At 35.0% G+C, this 22,314-nt stretch overlaps 1 protein-coding gene across 1 annotated transcript; it reads right to left on the bottom strand.

Moving 5' to 3' along the window:
• Window positions 1–838: 838 nt before the first annotated feature.
• LOC134391573 (early activation antigen CD69-like) lies at window positions 839–7,713 on the bottom strand. Its single transcript, XM_063115567.1, has 5 exons — window positions 7,650–7,713; window positions 3,617–3,739; window positions 2,487–2,686; window positions 2,030–2,133; window positions 839–944 (listed from the first exon to the last, which is right to left on the bottom strand). Exons 1-5 carry the CDS (start codon window positions 7,711–7,713, stop codon window positions 839–841), a joined length of 597 nt encoding a protein of 198 aa, XP_062971637.1.
• Between the last annotated feature and the right edge of the window lie 14,601 nt (window positions 7,714–22,314).

The raw sequence follows: 22,314 nt of genomic DNA, 5'->3' as shown, positions 1-22,314 counted from the left end.
AACACACTTTATTGCACATAAAAATATTTCACATGAAGTATTGCACCTGATAGACTTGATTAGGAACGTCACAGACTTATTACCAGATAAAACTAGTATTCCAGGTTTGAACAATATAGAATATTTCATAATATTCAGTGGCAAATCACATATTGCACATTTTTTAACACTTTTTAAGTCTGTTTTACAAATGTTACTCATCTTCTTTGCTTTTGTCTTTTCTCTGCAAAACATTGTGTAGAAGGTTAAAAGGCAAAGAAATAACTACCATTGAAAAAGACCAGACAACTATTGAGGAAGTAACAACAACAAAAACACATAATCATACTATTCTTTGGGGGAAAAATGACAAAGTTACTTGGTAAATTTCTCTTAAAAGAGAAATATTACAGAGCTTAGTTTCATAAGCATTTGTCCATTCATAAGCGATCTCTAACAGCATCATCTAACTCCTTCAAATAGTGCAGATGCAGGAAGGGAACTCGCTTAGGCAGTCATTCAACAATAAATAATAAGCAAAAACCTAGCTATTTTATTATTTCTGATTTTAAAATATATATAAAGTGCATCTGAAAGGTTTTATAGTCATTCTCCTTTTGGGGGTCATGATTATCAGTCAACCTCTGGCATTTTCAGCTCATGTCAGAAAGAGTCCACAATGCAGATTTTCCTGGAATTTCTCTCTTTTTTTTCCCCAGTCATGTTTGGAACAAGGCTTCCAAGATAATATAAAGTTTTTATGGAAAAATTCTGACCACAAAACAGCATCTGTTGACACGACGTTTCTTTAGTTTTCTGTTAGAATAGTCTGTAAGTAAGTAAATATGTTTCCTCTTTATTAGTAGGGTTTGCTACATATCCAGTGTAAATTCTTTTTACATTCTGTACTGCTGACTTCTGTGCTGTTCAGAAACGCACAGTCCGCAGACCCTGTAAAGTTGAACCTGTCAAACAATAAAGAAACAATTATTTTCAGTTCATTTCCATTCAGTTACATTACAGAAAACTTTGTGGTGGTGATAATCTCTTTTTTTCTTTTTCTTTTCCTTTTTTTGCTTAGTAAGAATTATAAGGCAAGTCTGCCAGTCGAATAATCACAGATTACTCTGCAGAGACAGTAGGCACGAATTGAAAGGCATAGTATGTGGAGAAAAGATGTACAGCTAAGATTCAAGTGCTTCATTCATTTGGTTGGCACGTCACCAAAGGAGTACTTCTTGTTCATTTTTTATTGATTATTCATTGATTATTCAAGAAACACTTCCCAGAAATTATATACATTCAACATTCATTCCTACTGGCACATACAATTTTGGAGAGTTTATGGTCCCTGAAGCCCATCCATGGATATGGGACCATAAATTACTTATTTAGAATCCCTTTTCTAGGAATTTGAATTTTAATCTTGATCCCATATCAGTAATTATCATAAAACTATTAAGATACCTAAAAATTTATTCAACTTTGAATTTTCAGATAGTAAAGATCAACACCAAACTTACAAAATGTCCTTCAAACTTTAAAATGTAGTTTACCTATAGGTAATGATAATAGAGCCAGTATCTGTATTGTGTGGCAAGTTTTTTCTCAGATTTATAGAAACTCATAATCAGGCATTGAAAATATTGTTCTTTATCCCTCTAGAGATTAAAAAAAAACTGGGAAATAGCAGGAGGGAAGTATTTTCCAGCAACTATCTCATCAGTAAAATATAAATGAGATTGAGAATGTTGGATTTTTTGCATCATCATAATTATTCTTGCAATATTTTCAAAGTAACTGAATTTATTTTTCACACTAGAGTTCGCTGAGAAGAAAATTATTATAAGCATTTATTGTATCTAATTGGATAAAAAACAATAATAATAAAGCCTGTCTCTAAAGCATTCCAAAGAGTATAAGCATACAAAAGGATTGTCAGAGGTCTACTCATGAAGAGCTCAGCATTTATATCAAACAGGGCTTTGGAAGAAGAACAGTTTTCTGCTATGCCAGCCTGGGGAGGATAAAGAGACTTCTTGAGACTTACCAGTTGTTAAATTCTTTACCATTTGACCATTTCCATGTCTGACCAGCTTCATTTTTTAGCCCAATCCAATGTTCAGCTCTACCCACATATCTTTTCAGAAAGATCTGAAAGAAAGCACAAAGGAGTTGTTATGTTAAACAACCTTTTGGGCAAGTATATAATAAATCCCACTTCTCAAAAGCTGCAATTTGAGACATGAGAGCTAAGCTGATCATTTATTATTTCTATACAGGATCAACTCATTTGGATTTCTGGCCTTTGAAGCTAAGCAATAAAATCAAACCGAAAAGACTAAACTGAACTCTCATTTTGACCTCGGACTAGTCATATGTGACTAACTTTTCCTACATGAGAGGTAGGTACAAAGTTTTCACTTTAGAAGGAAGCAGAAAGAAACCATAAATTAGCTATTTAGAATAAAATAGCAATATTATATGAAGTTGTTTTAGAGTCTTACCAATTCCTTTTCAGAATCGATGACAGCAAGAGTAGCACCACGTGTGATACAAGAGTTTTGGGCCAAGGTCCAGCTTTTTGTTTCAGTGGAAATAAAGTAGCATTTCCTCTGGTAGCCAACCCAATCATCTGAGCATGAAGAAACATTGTCGTCTGATAAAACTGGGAATGCATATCGGCCTGGACAATTGTATTGTCCCACTGTGAATAGAAAAACGGTTTGTTTTAGCAAAGAAAGAAACCAAATACCCAAAGCGTGCAAAGACTAGTCCAGGGGCTGCTGTTCTGTGCTAGATGGTAAAGTACAAGAGTCAAGAAGAATTCTGGAAAGAGTAAGAAGAAAGCAGGTTCTCACCTTCACTGACCTTTCATTGTGACTAATCATCATTGTATGCAGTGTGAGGATAAGGTGGTGTCTCTTTGGTCATAATGTCAAAAAATGGCAGGAAAACAGAAAAATCCGGAAATAGTCTTTGGACTAGAAAGGGTGAAATGCATTATAGATTCTAAGTAAGGTTTTAAATCTAAATGCAGAGGTGGAAGAATCTGAAGATGTGGTAGACATTACACTAGATTGGGAGGTGAGGGAAAGAGTAGTGTTCAGAGAACTAGTTCGAAATTCAGAAAGACCTGTGTCTGGGGATGTTTAATAAAACCATAAAATTTCGTATTTGTAAAACACACAAATGTATCTTGGCATAGCTCTATGTATTACGTACCATATCATTTCTGACTCTCTGCGAGCTTCTAGATATGGTCTGAATTACCCACAAGTACCATTCTGTGGCCTTTGAGATGAAAGAAAAAGGACTAGCCACTTTCTGATAATCAGTGAATTAGATAATAAATGTGAAGCCCACATGCTTCCCAGATAAATATCTGTTTATTTAGAATCCCAATCAGTCCCCTTTATTCTACATATAAACATCTTCACAAATTGCACTAATCATCCAAGGACCATGGGATTATATTTAATACTGATTAAGAAATTAGTCATGTATGGCATATGAGATGATCCTAATTTGAGAAGAATTTATGAGAACTAGACTAAACTAAAACCCATTGATTTCATCTGGGCATGAATGCTCACAGCTAAGAGGCTTTGAAAGAACTCATGAGGGATAGACGCACCTGATAAAGCAACGAGTGCTATGATTAAAATGGTGATGAAGACCACAGTCACGACAGCACATGGCACAGGAACTTGAAGGGACCCTTCCTGATGTTCTGCAAAACAGGGACTGGTGGCATTATCTGAAAAGGAGAAAGTTGATAATGAATTCAGGCAGACTATGAAAGAAAGACAGGAATACTGGATAATCTTTTGAGGTATTTAATTTTTAAAAAGTAGTTATGTGTTCCCACATATCCTTATATGGAATTTATAAGTTAATTTTTCCCAACTTTTGAGTGAATTTGGATAGTTTCTTATTGGCTAGAAATAAAATAATTTAGGCATAGTTCTTAGATGATAAAACATCTCCCCAATATATGTACTTCATAGCTATGAAAATTCTAAGAATGTCATAATTTTATTGTTTTAATCGCAATCAGAACATTTTTAAACACTCAGTGACCCTAGAAGATATGTGAAAAGAACACCCCAGGCACACTCCTTTAACCTCCTTGTAGTTACTGTTTAAGATAAATGATGTGAATAAGATAAACATGGATAATGTAATAAAGTAAAATATTGAGTTGAAATATAACTATCTAAAACTAGAATGACTAAAAAGAAAAAGAAAAAAATGACAGTACTTTTTGGTGAGGTTTGTGCAGATGCGGAGAAACTGGAATTCTATATTATTGCTAGGAAAACAAATTGGAAAAATACTTTGGAAACTACTTATAAAATTAAATAGAAGGCTGGCTGTTTAGCTCTAACCATAGAGCATGGTGTCATAACGCCAAGGTCATGTGTTTGGATCTCTATACTGGCTAACCGTCAAAAAACAAAAACAAAAACAAAACAAAACCTGAAACACACAAGTGAACATCTAACCTATCATCCAGCAGTAGTTCTACTCCTATGTAATCCCCAAGAGAAATAAAAATTTGTTCTCAAAATGCCTTATACGAGAATGCTCATAGCAGCTTTATTCTTCATAGACAAATCCTAATCCTAGATATAACATAAATATCCATCAATAGGGGAATGGATAAACAAATTATGGTATATCCATACAAAGGAATTCTGCTAAGCAACTAAAAAAAAACCCCACATCAACAAAAACTAATACATGCAACAAATGGATGAATCTCAACAGTAATAATACTGCTTAGTGAAAAAAAATCCTGCTCCCCCAAATTATATAATATACAAGGGTACTTCAAAAAGTTCATGGAAGGTTTAGAATTGTCTTTCAATTCTAATTTTTCCACGAACTTTCGGCAGTACCCTCACATATTTCCATGTGTGTGACATTCAAGGATAGCTGAACTAAGCTATAGTTACAGAAATCAGAACTGCAGTCGCCTTTGTGTGTGTGCAAAGGGTCATTTCCTGAGGTGGGATATAGGAAAACTTTTTAGGGTGATGGAAATATCCAAATGTTGATTGGAGTTGTGTTGATACTATTGCCTTTAACTCATTAAACTGTACAACAGTGATATGTGCATACATCATATGTAAATTATACCTCAATTAAAAATAATATATGAATGAACAGTAAAATTTGAATTTTCCAAGAGAAGTAAAAATAAGAAGAAATGTAACAGTATCATAGACCAAGTATTGGGTGGAAGTTGATTGTTTCATTTACCCTTCTGCATGATGGTGAAACAAAGTTGAAGTTTTCTTTGATAAATAAATATTTGTGGAAGGATTTAGAATAGGAATATGATGTGAATGATGATTCTTAGTTACCAAAAATAAAAAGCAACAAAAACCAAAAACAAACAAAAAATAACAAGAAGGATATCTGTTCTGGAATATAAGTAATTGAGAAAAGAAAGAAGGAAATTTTGTGAATCTGGTATTTTCTTTTTGCAGGATGAGCTATCAGGATTTTTAAAATGTGGCCCTATAACAAATATACAGTTCCCTTTTACGTTCTCAAAACCTGAACTGTAAAACGGCTACTTGAATGATATTATAACTGACAATGAAAAAGTCTCAAAATGCAAAAAATCCTGTTTTTAAGCATGGATGATTTTCGTAACTAAAAGGATGTCTATATAGGACATATCTTGAAATTCATGTCTTGTTTTGTTTTTTCTTAAAACATTTCTCTAATGTTAAACTGGGTGAAGAGATGTTGCTTTTTTTCATAGTAATTTACCACGCACCAGGTGCCAACATCATCTTTTGCTTCTTCAGGGGGTTCTTTTCCCAGCGTAAGTCTGCATTTGGATTTTGCAAGAGAAACCTTTACTTCCTTCCTGTCTAGTTCTATTCCTCTCAGCTTCTCAAAGCAAGTTTTCGTTTTTTGCACCCACATACAGTTCTCACTGGAAGCAGCCTTTGGTAGGGTGGTACAGAGCTCTGCTGAGTTTCACTTCTCACCATGTGAGAGTCAATTACACTGCTTGGATTCAGTGCAGCAATAGTTCTGGCTCTTCATCAAGTCCTAATACATTCACATAACTTGTGGGCTCCGTCATCTAGCTCAGCCCATTGGCTTGGCCAAGTGGGTAAACTATGGAGATGACTTTCAGATGACTATCAAATGACTCTCCATTAGTGAGGGCTATTATTACTCACAGTTTGATTTATCTCCTAGGTGACACAGCATTCCCCCAACAGCACACTTTAGCTCTGATTACAGGTCCTGTCCATGAATGGCGAAATTGAAAATAAATCCACCTATTTATTGCCTATTGACTCCCCTAAGAGTTGAGGCCCAATGATTGTTTGTACTAATCGAGCAGCTATGTTAAGCATAGACTTAACATTCAGCAGAAAATTGGAGTGATCTCAGGAAAAGTTAAGGATTTCTACATTAGGTCTTTCTTTCAACTATGCTCTTTATTTATTAAATAGTTTTATTATTATCATATTTGTTCTTTTTGGCAGCGCAACTGGACCATAAAGTTATGGCTCACCTGGTTAACTAAAAATTTGAGTATCTTGTACTTGTTATCCACACTTGATTTTCTGTTCTTAAACAAAGGATAGATTTGCCAGAGGTATTGATACTTTTCTAAAGTTACTCAATCTAGTTGACACATACTTAGAAAACAATTTCTCCCTCAGAGGTTGTTTAGCTTTGCTGTTTCTAACACATCCCTTTATTACTTGATAACTCTTGCGTACAGGTAAACTCTAGTTCCTAAGTGCTTGCATTTTAGGGCACTTCATTATTTAGGGAGAAAGAAGGATAAATTTTTTAAAATGCAAGAAAGCCTATAGAAACAAGGTATGGAAAAACAGTGGGAAAAATAATAGGAAATAGAATAGATATGTGGATAGAACAATTAAATAGAAACAAGGAAAATGTAGAAGACTATCATATTTTGATGAAAAACAAAGGAAGCGAAGACAAACGTCTGACTCATACAGAATTTGAAGCCGGAAATTGGAAGAGGAAAATAGAAGGATGAAATGGAGGAAAAGAGTCCCATAAAGAATACTGAAGCAGAAGTGCATCTTCAAGAATTATTTTGTGACATTCTCCTAATAAATTACCATTGGACACCATCAATATACAGATGCTTATACGGCTATTCTCTTAAAGATTGGAAACCTGCATGTTTCCAGCAACGAAAGAATGCTTAGGTGAGAACTCTGGATGAGACACACAGAATGCAGACGAAGATACAAGGAAAGGAATCAAGAATGTAATTGTTTATGTGGAAACAGAATTTTCTGTAAAGGGTGGCAACATATCCTGGAGTATGGACAAGTAGACATGGAAGAGTGGTGGAGAGTGACTTGGCCAGGGCAGGGAGTTTTCTAATTAAATCTGAACATTGAGATGATGTAAACTGAAACAAAGAAAAAGATTTTTAAATATCTTTCGAAATTCACCTCTCCTGTCTCAGATTTACTATCTTTTCATAGATAAAGAGGTATTTTCCTCTTCCCAGTTTCTCCTTTGTGCCGACTGAAATACAACCACCTGAGCAAGTTCTCTAAAAGACAAAGCCTCATTTTCTCCTCTAACTACCAGGATGTGCTAAGTATAGTGATATCGCCAGTACACAAGAAACAGATTTGACTTACTTTCTTGTCTTGTCTCTGGATGCAAAGAGCTATTCTCTGTTACGGAACAGTCTTCAGAAGTCATCTTTGTTCTCTAGATTCCTCGGTTAATCTCAGGTCAAGTCAATCTACAGTGAGAGTTTTTGCTGGACCTCTCCTTTCAGTCTCTGGGTCTTTGAGTCTCAGAGGCTGTCTCTGCGCTTTTATATTCTGTCTTGGTGGCTCCACCCCCTTCCTCTTACCTCCTACCTGCTCAACGATGCCAGCTCCCTTTAATTTATGCTCCAGTGGCCCCAGACAATTTACAGTGCGGTGTTGTGGTGAGGTATGGGTTTTCCCTGCTACAAGACATGTGCTTTCTCACAACTGTAGAAGAGACGAGAGGGATTTTCCCAGAATCTAAGACATCCTTCCTTAAATTTTTAGAAAACACAAATAGTTTAGCAGACAGCAGAATCTAAATGAAGAACTAAGAATTAATGATTCCTATCTTTGATATCAAAATAATTTGGAGAAGGATAGTGTAATATTTTCCTGGAATCCCATTCATTCATCTATTCTTACATTTAAAGAGTAATATTTATTAAACATCCACTACATACCTAACAGTGTTTGTAGCCAGAGGATTTATTGCTGAATAAAAATTTTAAGATCTTTATTCTCATGGATCTCTCTCTAGCTTGGAAGAGTTTTACTTAGGAAGCAATGAACTGGCCTTCAGAAGTGTGTCATTCACTTCTTCCCTGGGGACTAGTTCTTTTAAGTTACCATTTCATACGTAGATGCTTTAATGCGGGAAACAGAAAGCTTGTGGTCTGGAACTTCCTTGCTATGTTCTAAAGTTGTTTATCATGAATAATCTGTTTCATTTATTTCCTGCTAATTTTCTTGTGGCATGTTGCTGTCATTTAGATACACTTTATTTCATGTCATTAACATCCTATTATATCTCTCCTTTATCCTCAAGGTTATTCTGTTCAGACATCTCTGAAGCTTCAGATACTTGGAGTATGACTACTATAAGAAATATATTGCCATCCTCTCAATATCATTTAGATAAGTTATTAAGGTCAACAGAGAATGAATGCAGAATGTTTATGTATGGTGATTTGCAGGGAGGGGGATCAAAATACCACTTTGGTTAATGATCTTTATGCCCCCAATTTTATCAGTAATATCCCTTCTTTAGAGTAAAGACCATTGTTCTATTTTCACAATAAAGCCCTGATGAAAATGTTATGCTCAGGTGGGTTGGAAATTATCATCTACAGAAGTTAGTTGGATCATAAGACTCAGAGAGGAACATGTTGGTCCCAAAGGCTCTCTTTGCTGCTGCTCTATTTTTAAATTTCTTAGTACATTTCTCACATAGTGGCTACAGGGTTAGTTTTATAATTGTCATATCATTTTGGTGAGATGTTAAACTCCTTCCCCCTCTCACCCCTGAAATCTTCTCATCAAATGTACCATGAAATCTAAAGACCTTCTCACAGCCGGGAAGGCTTTATATGTACATGATATGGCTCCTGACTAGGTCTCCTTCCACTTTCCCTATCAGCCACCACTCTCTCCAATGTACATATCGCGTCTGTACATTTTCTCTAAAAGATGCTTCCTCCATCTACCTGCATGTCCTGCTCTCCCTTTAATTTAATTCACTTACCGTTCAACCATTATCTGCTTAGAGAAGTCTTCACCTGCCATCATACATAAAACAGAAGCTCACACTCTCTAGCTTGATATAATCCGATTTGTTTATTTTTCCTTTTGTTGCTTGTGCTTTGGGGGTCTTATTCATAAAGTCTTTGCCCAGCCCTACTTCCTGAAGTGTTTCCCCTATGTTTTCTTTTAGTAATTTTATGGTTTGGGATCTTAAGTCTTTAATCCATTTTGAGTTGATTTTGGTACACAGTGGGAAGTACAGGTCCAGTTTCAGTCTTTGCATATGGATGTCCAATTTTCCCAGCACCATTTATTGAAGAGGCACTGTTCTTGTTGCCTTTGTCAAAGATCAATGAATATGCTAATAAAAATAAAATGACACTAAAAAAAAGAAACTCACACTCTATGGCTTTTTACATACCTTTGTCTTTCTGTATATTACTGTCAATATCTGATGTTATATCATTGTTTAACAATTACATTTCTACTAGACTTGCTGCTTGAAGTTAAGGACTTTGTCTGTCTCTAACACCAGCCATGGTAACTGGAACCTAGTATACATTCAATACATACTTACTGAATGAGTGAATTAATAGAAAAATGTATACAACTCTAAAAGTTCCAAAACATGGAGTGCTACTCAGGGAGGTTTGTAGGATCATATGGTTGAGAAGCATTATGACTTCAGACTGTCACTGGATAGCAAGTCTACACTTGAATAGGGCTGATGAATGACAACGGAGGAGTTAAGTTTGATACTCAGAGGAATAGCAGAACCTGTTTTTAATGCTTTTGTCCATTTCTTTGGATTAAAGAAATATATATCTTTTAAATGCTTATTTATCTTCCTAAAGTTGGAAGATTTGGGTTAATATCCATACTCTGCCACTAATTATGCACACGCTGTTGTGAAGAATGCATGAGATAATATCACTGTATTAAATCTGCAGCATTATTTGAACTCATCCAAGTCTGTAGGGTATATATATAGAGAGAAAGAAAATGCCCTTAAATACAGTGAAAACTTCACCGTGTGTCTTTTCTACATGCAAAGAAGGACTTTTCAACTGTTGATTGGACTAACTTGGAAATCATGTTCCAGTTTTATCACTTGCTAGCGGATCTTTTCCCCTCTCCTGATTCCCATATAAGTGTGAAAATCTACTTTCCCTAGCTGGATACCAACTATCCTTGAAGACTGAATATTCTGGAACTGTTAGGCAGGTTCGTATTATTAAAAAAAATTACAGGGTTTACAGACAGAGAATCATCTTCCATTACTTTCCCTCGTGATCTCTATAGACCAACTACACAGACCTTCAGTTTGCCCTTAAAGAAGATGAGCTTAATTTTCACTTGATCAGGTGCATTCTTGCTCTGATCCTTTCTGCTCTCAGATTTTTCATCGTTAACTCTTTTTTTTTCATTTATATTTAATTTCATGTATCACTTCCTGAGCAAGACTTTTCCTGATCACCTGTATAAATTACCTTCCATTAGTCCCTATTTACTACCCCAGTCTGTTTCTTTTAGTTTACGGGACATATCACTATCTGAAATTTTGTAGTACATCTATTTACATAAGCTTTTAAAATCACTATTATTGTATTCAAAACCCAATACTAAATGAACAAAAAGCAAAGCATATGTATAGTGTGCTGTTTCATCATAAAAATAAAACACATACACATATACGTATGTGTGTGTGCTTGTGAGTATGCGTGTGTGTGTATATATATTTATATATATACACTAACATATATGAAATCTGGTAAGGAGAGTAATGGTCCCCAAAGATGCCGATGCCCTAACTCTCCTTGAAACCTGTGAATCCCTTACATAGTAAGAGAAACCTTTGAGGTGCGATTAAGATTAGGAACTTGAGATGGGGAGATTATCCTGAATCATCGAGATGTGCCCCATCTAATCATATAAATACTTAAAATGGAGGACATATCCTCACTGTCATCAGAACACCAGAGAGATGACAGCATGAGGAAAACTTGACCCACCGCTGCTGCCTTTGAAGATGGAAGGAGGACCCAAACCTATGACTCTGGTGGCCTCTGAAAGCCAAAACTGGAATAAAATGGATTCATCCCTAGAGCTTCTGGAAAGGAATGCAGTCCTGTGCACACCTATATTGTAGCCTGATGAGGCCCATGTCAGACTTTTGACCTACAGAGCTGTAAGATAACAAATATGCAGTTTTACCTTTGTGGTTCTCTGTTAGAGCAGCAATAGGAAATGAGTAAACTGTATACATATATGTATGTATTTGCTTTTATTTGCACAGACTATCTCCACAAATATACAAACTATATTGGGAACACTGATTTCTATGGAACAAGTATTAAGTGTCAAGAGACAGACATAGATAAGTGACTTTGACAGTATATATTTTTGTGTCTTTTAGATTTTGAACCATCTAAATTTATCTATTTTCCAAATGAATACAAATAACTTAAAATAAAAAATAAAATAAAATCATTATTATGATTATTGTCTATCTCCCACTACTATAAAGTACAGTTTTTAAGACTAAGAACTTGCCATCATTATTTAACAATGGAATCTCTAGTAACCGCAATAGAGCTTAGAACATACAAGGAGTTCAGCAAGTGTTTGTTGAGTGATACATGAAAGAATACATATGTGAATATTTACTCAAGTATTTGTTAACTGTGCAATTTTGGGAAACCTTCACAACTCCACTGAACTTTGGATTTGTTATCTGCAAATGAAAATATTAAGTTTCACCTTATAAGGTTTTATAAGGAAAACATTATAAGTAGAAAATTAATTTTCTTTCATAGTGTTTGGTGTATATTAGGCATTTAAATGACATTTTAATGACATGTAAGGGAGTGGGAGTTTGATACAATTCATGAAAAGAAAAAGTTCCTCATTTGATGTAAGGCTCTCAGAGATAAGACAGAGAAGCCACAGCATAATTGCTGATGCAATGGAATGTGACTCTTGTCTGTCTGGGATACAGACAGACAGAGGAAGCTGCTGTTTCCTACAACCACCTCTAACAGGTGTCACGGCCCTGAGGCTCTTACTTATGTGTAAATTACTTACATGGGTTTCTTGCTTCTTCAACCATTATGAGGTGGAATGGATACTGTACATATATATATGTGTGTGTATATATATATAAACATGTGTGTATACATATAAACACGTATGTGTTATGTATATTATATGCTATGTATAATATGTGTTTTATACACACATTAGCAACAGAAAAATAATACTTAGAAACCTTATTTTTTTTAAAGTCATTAAACATTACATTGATCAAAATCTATTATCTTTACTGTGAAATAATTTTTCTTTGTCTTTATGAAGACAACTAGACAGCCAAAGTATTTTTGTTGAAATCAGCATTTGTGTGGGTGAGAAAGGTAGCTAGTGCAAACAGAAAAGCAGCTAAATTATAAGGAACCTATGTTATCAGTGGGCCTCCTAGGTGACTACTGGCCCTCATGTTGTTTGAGGTCCTCCATAAGAGCCTGAAACTTTGTTGCAAAACTCATTTTCTTCATTAATTAATCTTCACTCCCCTTCTACAACTCTCTCTCTCTCCTTTTTTTGAGTGTATGAAATGTGCCTAGATTTAAGAAAGCAATCAACTCAAATTCACACAAAGGAGTGAACAATGACTAGGGGTTTCCCTGCATTGTCATGGTTGACGCATGTTGTCCTGCTGCAATTAGCAAAAGCATGCCATCTCACTGCAAGAGAGTCCTCTGAGGTACACTATAAGCTCATTGTACTAGTCAATAGTTGTTAACCAAATGAAGGCATCTCTCTATACTTTTTAGTAGTGGGAGACAGACAATAATAATAATGATTTTAAAAGCTTATATATAAATAGGTGAACTACAGCATTTCAGGTAGTGATATGTTCTATAAACTAAGAGAAAGAGAGTGAGGCGATAAATAGGGACTAATGGGAAGTAGTTTATATAGGTAGTCAGGGAATGTCTTGCCGAGGAGGTAATACATGAGATTGAATATAAATGGAAAGAAACACTTAGCCATGAATTATTTCCTAATTCCAGGAAATAGGGCAAAGCAAAGCACAAATGGTCAAGATGAAGTGTGAGAGAGAGATTGTGGGGTCAGAGCGTTTTTCAGTTGTCCCTTATTCATCCAAATATGAAAGCAAACTTCCTGTGTGGGCAGCCCTTATGGGTTTAATTCTCTAAAGCAAAGAAACATATAAAGAAACACAAAGAAACAAAACGGAGCCAATAAACTCATTCCAATCTCCTTATAAAACATGACAATAATATCTTGTATAACTTTTCATTTTTTTGACATATTTTATGTCTTATTTGATAAATAATACGTCAAAAATTAAAAGACATCCATAAAGCAGAGATTATCATTAACATTTTGTAGTTTACCTGAGAAAACTGAGGCTTAGAGAAATTAGTGCCTGGACAAAGTTGGAAGAAGTCATTCAGGGCACCAAAAAATGTAGCTCTCCTTCATGTGTGCCCTTATATGAAGAATCCGGGGGAAGGTCACAGAAAGGAAATGAAGTAATGTGAGCTAGATGCTCAGTGGTGCAGAACAGGAAGGATATACAGCCTTTATCAGACGGCAGCTGCAGCAGGACGCGGCACTGGCACGTGTTCACAGGCCACAGGCTTCCGACCTAAGACAGCTTCTGGAGACAACCTGCTCATCATTTATTTATTTTTTTTTTACTTGTTAATTTTTTCTTCAATGGGTGAAATTAGGTTGTTGAATGGCTTTTAATCTTCCTGTGAATCAACGCTTCAATTTATACTGCTTCATTCTCTCTTACATCAACACAAATTATGCAAATTGGTAAAATTTATTTTTCTGTCACAGGTGTGTGTGTGTGTTTTCGAGTTAGTTACCGTAAAGGGTAAAAAAAGGTAAAAAATGAGTAAGTGGGGGAATTTCCAGTTGTAAACACTTTCCAGCCTTCTCTTCTCTCTGAGTTGACTCTTTGAACTTTCTAATTTTCCTCTTGAGTGGAACATAAAATGAGTTTGGAAAGTGTAAGCTGGTATGTTTCTTCTTGACTTGAGATGGTGAAAGTAACATACGGTGTTCATGTACACATAATCTTGGACTGAAAAATTTGACTAAAGTAAAATACATAATAGAACTGATCCAAAGATGAGATAGATAATGCTTACCCACACCTTAGTACTCTCAATAAATTAATTCCAGGCTTCTCATGTGGACGAAGCATTTCGGGGGACTCCCCTCAAAGAAAAAGGTATGGAAATGGCAAACGTAACATATAAAAATTTAAGGTCAGCCAGGGCCTGGGCTACTAATTGATTAAAATAAGTATCCATTTGTATTTAGGTCTTGCCTGATAGATGCGTAATGAAGTTGAACAGAACTGCTTATCCTATCTTCTCTGGATCTGTTTGTCCCTAACTTATCTAAAGAGAGAAAAGCCTTCAGGAAGAAAGTCAGGGACTTTTTACCATTCCTCTGCCCAATCAATTTGAAGTTTAAATGTATTAAAGTATTTCTGGTATTGTACTTCACTGAGGCAAGATATTAGGAAAGGAAAAGGAAGCCCTAAAGGAGAATTCACCAGGAAGAAAGAGGGGTCAAAGCAGACATGAAAAATCCCAACAGCGTAGTAGGAGTAACTTTAGGTTATCATACTTGACAATTTATGGTAAACAGCCCCTTCTCAGACAAACACCTGTTTCAAAACTGAAACAAAAAGAAATTTAAAGATTGAACGTTCCATAACTATTCAGTAAGTTGACTCCATAATTAAACACATCCTCCTCCTTGGAAAAAAATTACCAAAAATAAATAAATAAATAAATAAATAACCACCACAATCAACAGCAAAAGCCCCATGCCCAGATAGTTTTATGTTCCAATGTACCTACATTTAAAGAAGAAATAAGAAATTACAAATTCTTGGAGAGAATATAAACAGATCAGATCTGGAAAATACTGCAATAGAGACAACCCACAGAAAAAACAAATTAAAAAGAAATTCAGAAAACTGAAGCCGCTAACACATGAAAAAAAAAATAAGGTCTGGCCAGTTAGCTCAGTTGATTAGAGCACAGTGTCATAACACCAAGGTCAAGCGTCTGGATCCACATACTGACCTAAAAAATAATTTAAAAAAATAATAAATAAAAATACGCTACAACAAAACTGGGTTTATTTCATTCAAAAACATTCATTTCAATCAACAAACAAAGCTTGCCACTACAACAAATGAAAAAGCAAAAATGTTTTCAGAATATATAAAATAAAATATTTGATAAATTTAACCATAAATTTATGATGGAGGTACTAACATAATAAGAATCAGATAAACTGCCTTAATCTATGAGGTTAGCTTATAGAAGAAGGGTATCTTCTATAAAATATATCAAAGTTAATGATGAATAATTAAGAAAGCTTTCCTGTCAAGTCAGGGATATGACCAGATGCTCTGTACCTGAGTAAATGAACTAAAACTAAATAAATAAATATAAAAAATCAAAAATATATGATTAGGAAGATGAGTTATTTATAACATTTTATTTCTTAATTTATTTTTTAAAATTTTGAGATCATCATAGAGTTACATGAGGTTGTAAAAGATCCCTTTAAGCTTTAGCCCATTTCTCCCAATGGCGAAATCTTACAAAACCACAGTACAGTATCACAACTAGGCTATTGCTACTGACACGACAGAACAAATCCATCACCACATGCATCCTTTTTGTTGTCCTTCTGGAGTCAAACTCATTTCACTTCTCCAATCCCTTCCTCCTTGGTTTATTAAGAAATTGCCCAACTCTATTCCAGAGTGGCTGTACCATTTTACATTCCCATCAACAATGCACGAGGGATCTAGTTTCTTCACATCCTTGCCAGCGCTTGCTGTTGTTGCTATTTGGTTTTTAAAAATATTTTAGCCATTCTGGTAGGTATGCAGAAATATACCACTGTGGTTTGAATTCGCATTTTGCTAATGGTTAATCATGTTAAATATCTTTTCATGTGCTTGGTTGCTTCTTGTATGTCCTCTGCAGTGAAATGTCTGCATCTTTTGCCCAATTCTAATTGGATTGTTGGTGGTTTTACTATTTTTTTTTTAAGTTCTTTATGTATTCTAGATACTAGTCCTTTGTTAGATATGTTTACAAATATTTATTACAAGTCTGCAACTTGTATTTTCATTGTCTCTACAGTATCTTTCACGGAACAAAAGTTTTTAATTTTGATAAGATCCAGTTGATTGAGTATTTTCTCTCTGTTGCTCAGATTAATTGATTTTCATTTCTTTATATCCAAGTGAACTGATTCTTTCTTCTGTTCCCTGTATTCTGATGTTGAGCTTATCCATTGTTTATTGGAATTTTCAGTTCTAAAATTTCCATTTGGTTCTTCTTTATATTTTCTAACTATTTGCTAAACTTTCTATTTCTTTGCTAATACTTATTTATTCATTTGTACCAAATATGTCCATAATCACTTGTTGAAGTGTTTTTATGATGGTGTTTTTCAATTCATTGTCAGATTATTCTAATATCTGCCATCTTTAACATCATCCTAACATCTCTCTCTTCTTGGTGAGTGTGTCTGTTGATTGTTTTTTCTCATTTAGGTTGAGATTTTTCTGGTTCTTGGATAATGAGTGTTTTGGGTTTTGGGGGGTTTTTTTGAAACTTGATTATTTGAAGCACTATATTTTTATCTTGTTTAAAGTGTTTTAGCTAGCTTTCTCTGGCAACTTTCAGGGATGGGAAGGGTGCTACTGCTCATTACTGTGTGGTTCCCCACGCAGACTCTGTTGACGTCCAAGGGAAGATGGGCTAACTTCTTACTGCACAGTGGGTGTGGAAGTTATAACTTCTCATTTGGCTTATGGTGATATTACTTTGGTTGGAAGGGGCAGGAAAGCATCCTTACTGGTCTTCACTCCTCCCCCCAGCCTCCTGCCTTGATATCACAGAGCACATGACCTTGTCACTGCTGGGCATTGGTAAAAGTCCTGATTCCCCACTAAGCTTCCTCTGGCACCAACCTGGATGGGGAAGAGAGAGGGGTCCCTCATTACTGCCGGGGAGGGGAAGAAGTCCTGGTTTTACACATAGTCACTAGTGACTTCCTGGCAAGAGAGGACACATATTATTGACCAATATGAATCAAAGTCCTGGTTTCTCTGACACCACCATTAGAAGTAGTGGTGGTTGCAGTGTCTACTGCCTGCCCGTAGAGGGTGAAAACTCAGGTTTACCACTCGAACTTCACTGGTATGGATGAGAGTGAAGCCACATTGTTTTCTGTGGTGTTTGTCTGGAGTAGATGGTTATCCAAAAATTCTCTGTTTTGCTAGCTGTATCTTTTCTAATGATTTGGAGAAAGCTTTGGGGATTAGTATTTTTCTGCTTGTACCAGTTGTCATTTCTGGGTTGCCAACTTCTTCAGCTCTGTGTCTGGTATTAATGAGGCAAAAAGGAAAAGCAGGGAACTGATTGAGGTGTTATTCCTCTAGCCTTAAGTTCCCTCATCAGCCTGACTTATTCTCACCAACTTTTAGCCTTTTTATGTTTGTTTTACATATTACTTCCAGGTTTTGTTGTGTTTAGTTGGAAGAATAAGAAAAACACTTCTACTTCATCTTCTCAGAAACAGAGTCAAAACTTTCAGATTTTACAATTAATATGATTGTGTGTATAAAAATTCCCAAAGAATCTATAAACCAGTGAATAAATGAATAAAATGCTAAAGAAAGTTTAGGTAAATTTCTTGGTTGTAAATGAATATATAAAATAATGACGTTTATATATACCAACAAGAGATATAAAATGAAACTTTGAAAAAGAGATAATTGTCAACTGCATTGAAAAATCAAACACTTACGAATAAGTCTAATGAAAGACACGTAATAAAACTATAAAGTATTGACACAAATAAATAGACATATCATATTTAAGAATTAGAGAACCGAATATTCTAAGCTTGCCAGTTCTTTCCCAATTGATGTTTAGAATCATTGAAATCTCACTAGAAAAATCTTATATTAATTTCTTAGTTTTCTTACTTTTGAAAATTGACAAGCTGGTAACTAAATTTTATATAATTCTTTGAGTCTGACAATGATCCAGGTACTGTTAACCAAGAATAAGATGGGAAGACTCACTCTAACTGGTCATCAATAGTTATAAACCTAAAGTGAGTTACAGAGTGTGGTGTTATGCTACAGATACAGAAGCTGATAAATGGAAAAGATTAGAGAGGCTAGAAATGTACCCATGCATACATAAAGCCGATTTCATGACACAAGTGATATTGCAGAGCATTAATTAGGTAATGCTCTTTTTAAAAATGTTTTGGGACATCAGATACCTTTTTGAGAAAAAAAAAAAAAAACTTGAACCTTATGACACCATTCACTATCTGAGTGTGGGCTAACAGTATAATGCCCACCAAACTGAGAAAGTATCCTGAGACCAAAGAATGAGGCAGGCAACACCATACAGTTTACAAGGAGTTTTATTATTATTGTTGTTATCATTAATTATTATTATTAGTGAATGGTTATGTACAGTGAATGGGTTGGGCAGACTATTGATCCAGGTGCTACACAGCTGCTTTCTCTGCAACCCAGGAGGGAAGAGTTGAAGTTTAAAATGGACTTAGAGACAAAAGTGGAGCTACGACAAAGAGAGAAAGGCTGCAGAAATGGAAGACTCCTAGGTGCCTCACAGCCTCCTGTTGCTTATCTTTGGTGTTGCTGGCATCATTTCCCTGATCTTATATAAGCATAGCATTCTGCTCCTTTTCCTTACTCAGTTGCTAAGCAACCTGTGCAGGAGCTAGATGACTATTGAAGCCAGAGCGCTGAAGGCCACGAGGATGGAGTGAGTTCTCATCAGCATGTCTACATATACAAAATAAATTCCTAAGGTCAAGGGTTTGGATCCCCATACCAGCTAGCCACCAAAAATAAATAAATACAGAAATACAGAAATAAATTCCTTAGAATTTTAGACTTAAATGTGAGCAGCAAATTAATAAATATGTAGTATTGTTGTAATAATTATCCACACTAACTTTATGTTTGTGATAGAAGGAAGATGTGATAGCTCAATATGATGTATTAGCAGAAAACATGTCAAAAGTTCCCTGTTGTGGGGATAATCAACCTCTTCCCTCTCCCACCACATTTTTTTCTATACAAAAGTACACACATACACACATAAAAATCATTTGAAAGTGAACAAAACTGACTACTGTAATTCATAGAGATAGCGTGGCTCATATTTAATATGAACTTTATTTGACTTCTTTTTAAAGACACTTAAAAACTAATTGTCCTTTAAAAGCCCATCATTTTTATTTCTTCTCTACTGATACTGCAACTTAACCACTGATTTTCCATTTTATATTGTTCTATTTAATGTATCCATATTCCCCACTCCTATGAAGTATCTGTCTTTCTAGTTCCTTTGTACACATCTTTCTCTTTTAAATATGTAGCAAAATTTATTCCTAGATAAATATTTCAATAATATGACACACATTTAAATCTAAAAATAGTTAATATGACAAGGAAGTAAGTGAAAGAGGATAAAAAAATTAAAAGGGAAAAATGAATAAATTATATCATTACAATATTCTAAATGCGAGTTGATTAATGTCATAAATAATGTGTATGTATCAAACACTGAGAAGAGCTAGTGAAAATATCTTTATAATTTAGAAAGTATAAAATATGATAGAGGGGAAATAGTTAAAAATGGCTAAACTACCCAGAATGGAAAAAAAAAAAAAAGGTACTCCTTATCTAGCTAATGTTCTCATAGATTGTATTAACCAAAATAAGTTCGTGTTTTCTAGCTTTTTCAATTGTGGCATGCAAAAAAGTTCCAAGCATAAATGCAACCACATCTAAATAATCCTTTAATCCCTTAATTCTTTTTTTCATGACAGTACCATAGATTTCCTTCTGATCAACTGTCACAATAATCCTCTTGCATATATCAATTTAACTTTTTATTTTCCTATTAAAAGAAAAATAAAAACTACTTATGTGTTTTCCCATAATTGTCTCTATTATAAATATTCCTCAGACTTCTTCCACTTAAAAATAATCGAGAGTTTGGCTGGTCTTGTAAAATGACTGTGGAAGTGTTTCCACATCCACTAGTTTTCTGGGAAAGCTTATATGTTTGTCATTATTATTTCTGTGACTGTTAAATAGAGTTGACCCATGAAGCCATCTGGACCCGAAGTGTCTTTTCTTTTGCTGTTTATTTTGTTTTCTAAGGAAGTAGTTTTATGACAACTTCAGTTCTTTGATAGATATAAAGCTGTTTTCTGTTTCTCCTTGTGTCAATATTAATTGTAGTTTCAAAAAATTTACAACCGCCAAAATATTGAACCAACATTAAGTGTCTATCGATGGATGACTGGATGTAGAAAATGTAGTATATACACAATGGAATACTGCTCAGCTATAAAAAAGAGTGAAAATCAGCCATTTGCAGCAACATGGATGAGTCTGGAGAAAATTATGTCAAATGAAATAAGCCAGACAAAGAAACAGAAATACCTCAGGTTCTCACTCATAACTGAATGCTAGGAAAGAAGGAATGAAGGGAGAGAGGGAAGGAGGGAGGGAAGGAAGAAGGAAGGAATGAAGAAAAGAAAGAAAGAAAAGACCACAACAATACATTGAACTTTCAGAAGGAGAGAACAAACCTAAGGGTACTAGAGATGGGGGTGACGGAGGGAGGGGGGTGGGAAGTGATAAGTCAGGCAAAGGGTATGAAGAAATATCACAATTTGTTAGAATGGATATGTTAATAATAAATTATTATTTTTTAAAATTTTGTCATTGATGGAGTTTGGATGTGTTGTCCCCTCCAAAACTCATGTGGAAATTTGATCCCCAATGTGGCGGTATTGGAAGCTGTTTGAGTCATGGGAGTGGATCCCTCATGAATGGATTAATGCTCTCCCTGGGGAGGAGGGGAAGTGAATGAGTTCTCGCTCTATTCGTTCCCACGAGAGCTCGTTGCTTAAAAAGACCCTGGCACCTCCTCTCTCTCTCTTGCTTTGTCTCACCATGTGATCTGCTTGTACCCGCCAGCTGCCTGCCACTTTCCGCCATGAGTAGAAGCAGCCTGAGGCCCATGCCAGATGCAGCTGTCCCAGAATCGTAAGCCAAATAAACCTCTGTTCTTTATAAATTACCGTTTCAGGTATTTCTGTTATAGCAACACAAAACGGACTAAATCAGCCATTTTATTTAAGTTGTTGAATTTGTTGGTTTGTTATATGCTTTTATTGTTCTTTTACTTTCTATACAATAGGTAGTAACAGTTCCTCTTTCCTTCCTAATGTTAGTGATTTACTAATAGTCCCTAGTATTAATTTAATTTACTTTTCCCCCCTAGCTTATTAAGTAAAAGCTGAGGTCATTGCTTACAGAATTCTTTCCTTCTTTCATAACTATACACAAAGCAGAAGTTAGTAAACTACAGTTTGTGGACAAAATTTCTCCTGTCAGTTCTTTTAGTAAATAAAATTTTATTGGAATACAGTTGTGCCCACTTGTTTACATATTGGCTATGGCTGTCTTTGGGCTAAAAGTGCAAATTTGAGTTTATCTAGGGAAGAGTTGTTTAATTTGCAAATATGAGTTTTTCACTTTTGTTAGTAAACATACTAGGACATTTTTGACCCAACATATGGTTTATCTTGGTGAATGTACCATGTGCATTTGAAAAAAAAAAGTAAATTCAGAAGTTGTTGGGTGTATTACCCAAAAAATAGATTGAGGTGATCGATGGTGTTCAAATCAGCTGTGTCTTCTCTGATGTTTTGTTCTGGTTATTCTATTAACTATCAATAGAGAGATGTTAAAATCTCCTTTAATGACTCTGAAATTTTTTATTTCTCTATTAAAATCTGTCAATTTTTCTTTCATATATTTCAAAGCTATGTTATTAGGCACATTTATTAAAATGCTTATGACTTTCTGATAAAT

Source organism: Cynocephalus volans, chromosome 12 (genome assembly GCF_027409185.1).
Source record: "Cynocephalus volans isolate mCynVol1 chromosome 12, mCynVol1.pri, whole genome shotgun sequence".
Lineage (NCBI taxonomy): Eukaryota > Metazoa > Chordata > Mammalia > Dermoptera > Cynocephalidae > Cynocephalus > Cynocephalus volans.
This window is presented reverse-complemented; position numbering and strand designations above follow the sequence as displayed.

What these genes read in the sequence shown, in the direction of transcription:
- LOC134391573 (XM_063115567.1), bottom strand. Translation starts at nt 7,713, where the DNA reads ATGACTTCTGAAGACTGTTCCGTAACAGAGAATAGCTCTTTGCATCCA. An exon ending in AGCACTCGTTGCTTTATCAG is followed by an intron (nt 2,687 to 3,616) that starts GTGCGTCTATCC and finishes TTCTATTCACAG; the next exon opens with TGGGACAATACAATTGTCCA. An exon ending in TCGATTCTGAAAAGGAATTG is followed by an intron (nt 2,134 to 2,486) that starts GTAAGACTCTAA and finishes GCTTTCTTTCAG; the next exon opens with ATCTTTCTGAAAAGATATGT.